Source organism: Ylistrum balloti, unplaced genomic scaffold, assembly GCF_031769215.1.
Source record: "Ylistrum balloti isolate Yb309-2 unplaced genomic scaffold, AGI_CSIRO_Ybal_v1 Utg371122, whole genome shotgun sequence".
NCBI lineage: Eukaryota > Metazoa > Mollusca > Bivalvia > Pectinida > Pectinidae > Ylistrum > Ylistrum balloti.
This window is the reverse complement of record NW_026782616.1, coordinates 360,728-369,162: the sequence shown is the minus strand read 5'-3', so window position 1 is coordinate 369,162 and position 8,435 is coordinate 360,728. Positions and strand designations below refer to the sequence as shown.

Sequence of the window (8,435 nt, the reverse complement as noted above, 5' to 3'; positions counted from 1 at the left end):
CACAATGAAGATATTACGATTTATTAAATTAAGTCATGATACAATGATCAAACCTATCATTTTATGCTTAAAAACAGTTATTATGCTACACTAATAGTGTCTGACGATTACATATGAAATATTCGTATGAGTAATGTAATTCATAATGAATAAATCATTTTGTACATGTGTGACAACTATAAATGTTCATATACAATATGAGGATAAAACGTAGTAAAGATTTCAGAGAAATATTTAAGAAATGTATATAAATATATAATATTATCCTGTTAGTATAATACATAATGGTGTTAAGTTTAATTTATTGTTTCAAAGAAAAATTGACACTGGTGCAAGTGGTCCTATATCACTGTTAAAAATTGTTCATACTACAGAAACATTTTTTTTTCAATTTCGCATCAACCAAGCCAGTTCATCATTGCGAAGTTTCGAAGGACGTACATAGGAAGCTTTGCCTGCGAATCTTTTCCTTCTATCTTGTTCTCCTGCTATGTTAACTAGTCTGTAAGGTGCAACGGAAATTCTGCTGCGAGAGGGACACACAGATGTAGACCATCTCTGCATCTTATTTTTCAAAGATGAAATAATCCATCTACGGGATATTCCATCCGCTAAGTTAAATTCTACTTCCTTTACGTTACGATTGTAAGTCATCAGTATCTGTAAGATAAGAACAAGCCAAAAATTTATAAATTGTGATTAATTACTTACATTCGTACAATGTACCTTATGATAATCAACGTTTGTCTACAATATTTTAATACTGTGAATGATAAATGAATGAAACATGACAGAGTGTTAAATCATTAAAGAGAATGAAATAGATGTATAATGTACAATAACAGTATAACCAATGCCTACTTGATCTGCATGGAAATGTGTTGCACTTACCAACTTTCTTTCCATGAAGAAAAACATTCCATTTTAATAGTAGTTACGGTTACCACATCATTTGTAATGCTTGTATAAATTCTAGCCATTAAAAGAAATTAAGCAAGCTCCTGAAATGCTGTAAAGTACCTTTAGTATTGGATAGAGTGCAATAAGGTCATCTTTAGATGTCAGGTAAATCTTAACAACACCACTGGCAGATATCGCCCTTTCTTGGTCAAGAAGATCTAGAACCGGAAGTGGATTGTCTGATGGTCCATAAAGCACTTCCTCTACGTCCATGTCAGGGTTTGGCTGGTAGGTCTCCTCTAAAGTCTCCACTGCAGTTTGAGTAAAGATTCTTAGGTTAAGAATGAACGCATGATTATATAAGAGGGAAAATATAACTTCAATATGATTTTAAATAACTCAGCGTTTCTTAATTACACTTCAGTAGTTATTGCCTGTACTCAATCAACTACTTAAGTAGTGGGTAAATATAGCTTGGTTAAATGAATACGAATAGCTTATTTTTCACAGGAATTCGTTGTTTTACAAAATACGGCGCATTTCTATTTGTTTTCAGCTTTAAATAGTCGAATACAATATTGAAAAAAGTAATTTTCTTACTTAATATGGAATAAAATTGCATGTCCTGGAAACAGACGTTACCGCTGTCACAGGCAACAGACGAAATGTTGGATGGACGATCCATGTTGTAGAATACAGCATTATCATTGAGGCTTCCTCCAAACGGAACGGACAAGGCTGACAGGAACGTCTTTATAAATGACATGCAACTCTTTGTTTTTTCCGTCCATATACTTCCTGTTATTTCAATAAAATCTTAATAGGTCATACCTTTGTGTTCAAGCAAGCAGTGTTTGATAGTTTTGGTTGTTTTAGACAAACAAATAAAAGAAACAGTAGTTATCATCAATTTCACTATTTTTCGTTTACTCTAATCAATGCCATTAATTAGAAATTCCGCCAAGTAACATATTCAGGAACCAACTGTTCCTGGTTTCAATGACGTTAAACTACTAACCTCGCCCAAGACATCCTCCACAATTGGTTATGAAACATCTTTCAGCTTCTTCTCTGATACTTGATTCTGAAAACTGCCCTGAACCGACCACACTGACAAGATTATCGAGTAACTTTTTCACTGCTTTTTCCCTTGCTGCCATGGTTTCTTCACAAAAGTCTTGATTGTTAAATATACAGGTGTTCAGTATGCTACAAATGAAACAAAGATCCCGAATGCTTTATCGTCACACCAAACTATATTGTTTGCTGCCTTCCTGCTTTCTAATGCTGACCATATTTAGTATAATACTGCTTGCTATTCAAAACATCATTTCAAGGATTTCAAACATGTCGTATAATGAATACTTCGTTAAATAAAGGCTTTGGTATTAAAGGGATATTCCAACCAAGGTGCAAAAATATTTTGTTGCGCCATTCGTTTTTAGTAGATCGTTTGACTATTAAAATCATTGCAAGCATTAAAACATTCTTCATATGGTCACGTCGGACAGGTAAAGTTGGTAGAAACACCCTCTGCCCTGACCAATATAGCGCATACATTCGTTTTGCACTGGCTGGTCTCTTCCACAAACCGCAGCCATATCTCGTACTGTTTCCATATTGTGATGCGTGGATTATATCTCGACCATTTCGACTTCCTCCTCTTTTTCTCTGACGTAGAAATCGCTTTCTTTTGCCGTAAACGTTTCCCCGTGGGAGTCGCCATTTTCGTATGTTTACAGTGTATTTTGCAGGCGCAAATCGGTTGTAACGTGACGTCATTAGGGCAGCACGAACATAATTTGTATACAGATTTAGCTAGACCTAAATGGAATTTCCTCAAATAGATAGCGAAAGTTGAGTTTTGGGGAAATCTAGTCGTGTGATTTTCATAAGAATTTAAGTAGATGCTTTTGTACAATTTTCTAAAAATAAAGCATTCTATCAAATCCTAACACGGAATATCCTTTTAACGAATGGTAACTAAGATCGTGATATAGGATGCTATGTGCAATTCAGTTAATAAGCAATATTGTTGATTAAAGTCATACTGATTCACTATAATTTCATTATTTGTGAAGATCATACTTACCTCGCTGGTTGTCTTATATAGTACAAGGGTTCCCCGAGTGGTGGGTCTTTGCATGCCAGTCTAATATCTGTCGGTCTGATCATAGGTCCACCTGATATGTAAAAAGAATCTTCATTTGTATTATTGCCGAGTATTTGTATTTCCATTGGTTGTTCTGTTATAAAGATTTATCTAACAACCTGGAAAACCTTTAATATACATTAACAAAATAAGGTGATTTTGACTAATGTCTGACGATAATATGATTTACTTACCAGCAAAGAGATCGTCTTGTACCTGCTTCATTCTGTTGTACAAATGAAGATTATCAACGTTCCACAATGTCAGGAGATCTCTCGGACCAGTGCTTTCTCGAATGTCCAAATACAGACGGTCAGAGTGAGTCCCTATGCCTATTTTCATCTGTTTTAATCTTAGAAGAGCAGTGCACGTTCTTACAACCGTAATCCCCAACTCATACATAGGATCGTCTTCCATCGTGTTGACTGGGATGATTTCTACGGCTTTCCCGCGAGGAAATTTCTGTCTTTCTTCAATATGTCTCTCTTCGATATTGATGTCATTAATAGATATGGTTCTATACGCTGAACCTTTCACTATCGGAATACACGACCCATACTCATAGCTGGCTTCATCTAGACACTGAAGAAGCATTGAATCAAATCTGAAATAACGCTTATTTGTTCCTTGGTTCTGAATGTCTGATACTGAATAGCAGTCAGATAACTTTAGCTCAGTTTTATATCCGTCATACAATGGTAGTCGTTCGTCAGTGACAACATATTCGTCGCCGCTATTGGTAGGATGATTCACATCAATTAGATTAACCAGCGGAAACGGTGTTATGCTTGTCCAAATCCCTGCCTGATTTTTAACGTAAACATCCAGATAGGATTCGCGGATTGCAACAAAATCAAATCCCGCAAACACAGCCAGACTGGCGGCATACTCCATGGTAACGTTCATATTGGAAAGGTCGATCTGTATAGCCCTGCAGATAGACAAATCGTAAACAAAACCAGTAGTCATATTTAATTTATTTAATCCCAAAAAACATCAATAATGTTTTGGTTGAAGTGGAATTGCCATTGAAATATCAGTTGCCAAATTATTCAAATTGTAGGTAAGATAAAACACATACCTTCCGTTGTTTTGGTATTTTGTCAGAATTTCGCTCGTTGTAAATGCTGACCGTTTTGTCCTGATACCCCGTTGCATTTTCTGATAGTTCCCTGTTAATTAATCAACTATAGTGTTTATATGTAATTTTAACCAAATACACTTCAGATATAAGTTAACAGTATAGAAATCAGTATTCTTATTTTGTCATTGTTCCCATAGCTATGGAAATTTGACTATACAAAATATTCCCAAGTAATGAAGTTACATATGGCACTTTAGCATATCTATTGCCAATGAAGCAGGTAAAGTGATTCATATATCTGATGATGCTCACCTTATTACGTCTAAATAAGTACAACAATACATACCGGTTTGCCGTTTCCTCCTCGAGTTACCTGTAATACCAGTATTACAAAGTCAATTTACCTATTTCAATCTTACTTCTGGAATCTCCATTTTAGGTCAAGCAGAATGGAAAATTACTGTTTCATTTAAAAATATATATTTTAAAGATAGATGTACAACTAATTTTAACCTAATGCTAAAATTTTACGATATCAAGTCTTAATTCGATTGATAAAATGTAGTCTTCACTGTACCTGCGCAAGACCACTCCTCAGGTATGCAGACACCGGCACAGTATTTTAAAGAATTGAAACATGGGTCTTTAGAAGGAAAGAATAATCAAAATATTAGAACATGTAGAAATTAACAGAAAAAATCAACACATGGAAACATATTGACTGCGGCATCAACATCAACAGAAACGGTACCGAAACCTTAATTACAGGACATGTTGCACTTATAACGATAATTTAACGGAATTATTTTCTAAGTCATGTGTTAAGAATAAAACAAGATATTTACTTATGACGTCGGTTTCTATAAGATATCGGTTGAACAAAGAAAGTCTAGAGGCTAGTCTCGGTGTCATGATCCTGCTGTTTGGCCATCGCAAAGGATCAGAAGAATAACTATATGAGGTATCCTGAACACATCGTCTTGTTTCAGACCCACACGTTTGTCCACTAGAGCCTTCCGATTGGAACTCAAAATCATTATATGGATACTGGAGTAGTCTAAAACATGAAATATGTATAATTTTTAAAGAGGAATATTTTATTTTCACACTAGCAACCTCAGGACCCAAGACGACAAACTGTTTACAAGGTGATAAGCAATATAAGAACATCTTATTGAAAAACACCATTAACAATTTCATAATATTACATAGAATGTTATTCTCTGGAATGTTTAAATTTTAGTTGGCTCATCAATAACTTTACCAAAAAGGAAAAGGATGTATTTTCCATGAAAAAGGATCCCGGTTTACTATTTAAACTTTTTTGCAAGGCATATAGGTTTTGCAATTTGATTCTATCCTCTTTAAAACAAATCATAGAAACCCGCGAATTAGATATCTTTACAGTGTCCTTTTGCATTTCGATGTTAACAGTTATGGTTATGAATGGATACACTTCCCATACATGCGAGGTGAGTGCATATGCTAAAAGCATGTGTTTGTGGGAGGCTGCGATATTCCTTATTTAGTATCCTTGTAACAGTGACACAATGTCCGGTTTCATTCATACAACGGATAACTGGTTGTTAAACTACGGCATAGTGAATGAATCGAATGTAGCATTACTTGCAGAAAAATCACCTTTGCATTTGTATCATATTATCTCTGGAGTAAATTTCGTCGATATCACCACATACGTCTTCAACTGTTTTCTGTGAAGGATACTCTGTAGTTCCGGACTGAAATAAATCTAACTCTTCTATTTTAGAAGATATCCTTGAAAAATCAATAGTCAGATCTAAAATGGAAATAAGCGACATAAAGTTAGAATTGCACTGCAATAAGGTTAGTACAGAATTCTTTAACGTTTTTCTTATTTTCATAAAAAATTATTAATTCATGTCCAAGATTTTCCCTATCAATCTCTCTACTTTCAGTTTTAAAGAGTAAAGTTATATTGGTACAAAATGAACAAAAGGCCATTTTCTCATTTTGGTCCTCTCTGGAAAGGTGCTTGAGGTTTATCTTTGGGATATGATTATTAATTTTGATGGGTGCGTGAGGGCCAGTAATCGATTATATCCCACATGTTATACAGATCATTGAAAATAACAATTAATTAACATAAACCTGCTAATATGCCATGAAATAAGTCGATGCATGGCCAGATGGAATCTTTGCAATTAGAATCAAAACCAGATCCAGTCGATCTGCGTGACCTTAGTGATCGTTTACGCCGGGAATGGTCGGTTTGTTCTCCAACACACACTTCTTTATACCCATCTGTTTGGCTCTTAAGCATTCGTAAACCTGCACATTGGACCAGCTGATAGAATCTTTGATTAACCCCTTCATTCTGGGATCGAACCTGGTCAGACTCCTCACTGACTGCTATGGTGGCTGCTCGGCCCTCGTAGTAAAGGGACGTGTTACCGTGTTGCCTGTCTGGATATTGTTGTGTAGGTTCATCAAAGCCCTCGTCTATTATTAGTTTTCCTTCATGTAAGAAATAAGCAATTGCTTGTATATATTCATCAAACTATTCCTTATTATTGTGACCGGTGATATGTTTTTTGTTTAATCATGCTTAATACACATGACCTATGAAATGTATCATCCCGACAATGATATTAAATGATTCATCACCGCGTAGAAAGTATCAAATGAAATCATTTGATTGAAATACTGTTATTCTACAGTGTTTGGCTTGTCCTTAATTCAAACCTTTAATCGATATAACAAAGACTTAATTTTCGCTAACACTCCCGCAAAATTACAACGAAGACACCACCTGATGTTCCAGATGTTTCATCCATGTAGTCTAAATAATATTGAACACAACTAATACCATATCGAACAAGGGAAAACAAATTTCCCCACCGAGATCATGAAGGTAAAAATAAATATTTCAAATATTCTTGATCAATTTATATATCGCTCCAAATATTCGTGTATGGTCTCCCGTCAACTAACTCATCATGTTCGGAATAATCTTCTTTATATCAATTCGACTATGACATATTAAAACCACCTTGAGGAAGTATGAGTATTGTATAATAACTTACGTAGTGGCCATTCTGCTATCACTAGTTTTGCAAGCTTAGTCAGAGCAAAGTGCATATCTCTTGATACCAATCTGTCAGCACATATACTGGTGACATCACTGTTACTGCAGTCAGAACATGTCGTGAATTCATTGCCACACCAAGTAGATTGGGCCGACTCGTCCGATGGAAATATGATAATGTTCCCAAACAGCTCGTCAAGTCTGGGATAAAGCAATATTCGTGTGATCGAGTTGAAAAAGAAGCGAGTGCGATATAAAAGCATAAATGTATGAATGTAAGTGTGCAGCAGCAGAGTCACAGGATGATGTATCTAGTTTAAGAATCGTGGAAGATATTTAGATACAGGAAAAAACATAATATGCTTACACTTTCCATACATTCAAATTAACTCAAGAATGAATGTTTTTAGAAAAGCACAACGTGATTTAGTTTAAAACCTGTCTTAATATGCATGAAAATATATCGTTAGCGTTATTTCTTTGGCGATCAACTTCGTACGTGAAATTGACGGAAAATACATACACATACAACAATCACTTAAGATATATGAAACTGTAATTATCAAATTATCTGCTTTAATATACGCCAAACTCTTCATGCTTACAAACATATACAGAGTAACGAATATTAGTATTTTTTTAACCATATGATGTTATATGAATGTGTTTAATTTAGGAAAAAGATACAAAATGAGTCAGGTCACATATTATTTCATGAATAAAGTTTAAATCCACCACGATTATATTCAGACATTTTTAAATACCTACACATTCAGGGCGTCCGCTTTATCGTTGATAGGCGAGTTTGGCTCCCCGCAGGCATCCTCTAAACTTTCGTATACTTCCGGAGTTTTTGATCCAGAGCAGTAGGCTTTACTTGTATTCAAAACATTCATTGTGGAAAGGGATCGATTTCCTAGATGGTGAGTCATATCGATATCTCCACAACTATATATTAAGGCAATGTAAATTATTATCATCATAATTAAGTAATGCTTCACCATGGTAAATAAATAAATATATAATGATTCTCTATTTCATTCATACGTACTATTTAACAATATACTGAAATTGATTTTGTTATTTTTTCCATCTCACTTCGAATATTAATTAACTTTTGAAATAAAGATGCAGTAAGTTTCATGTTTTCATTTCCGGAAATATATCTTAACATACCACAGTGGAAAGTTGAATGCGGTAAGGTCTGCAGTCATATTCTCTAAGTCTATCTT

General features: G+C 34.8%; 1 protein-coding gene across 1 annotated transcript; it reads right to left on the bottom strand.

Annotated features, from left to right (window-relative positions):
• Positions 1-335: 335 nt before the first annotated feature.
• On the bottom strand, positions 336-7,256 carry LOC132560844 (uncharacterized). Its single transcript, XM_060225536.1, has 13 exons — positions 7,202-7,256; positions 6,267-6,632; positions 5,778-5,934; positions 4,982-5,193; positions 4,714-4,779; positions 4,483-4,509; positions 4,134-4,224; positions 3,247-3,983; positions 2,993-3,083; positions 1,919-2,109; positions 1,501-1,698; positions 1,021-1,211; positions 336-660 (listed from the first exon to the last, which is right to left on the bottom strand). The coding sequence occupies exons 1-13, from the start codon at positions 7,254-7,256 to the stop codon at positions 388-390; spliced, it is 2,655 nt and encodes an 884-aa protein (XP_060081519.1). The 3' UTR covers positions 336-387.
• Positions 7,257-8,435: the final 1,179 nt, after the last annotated feature.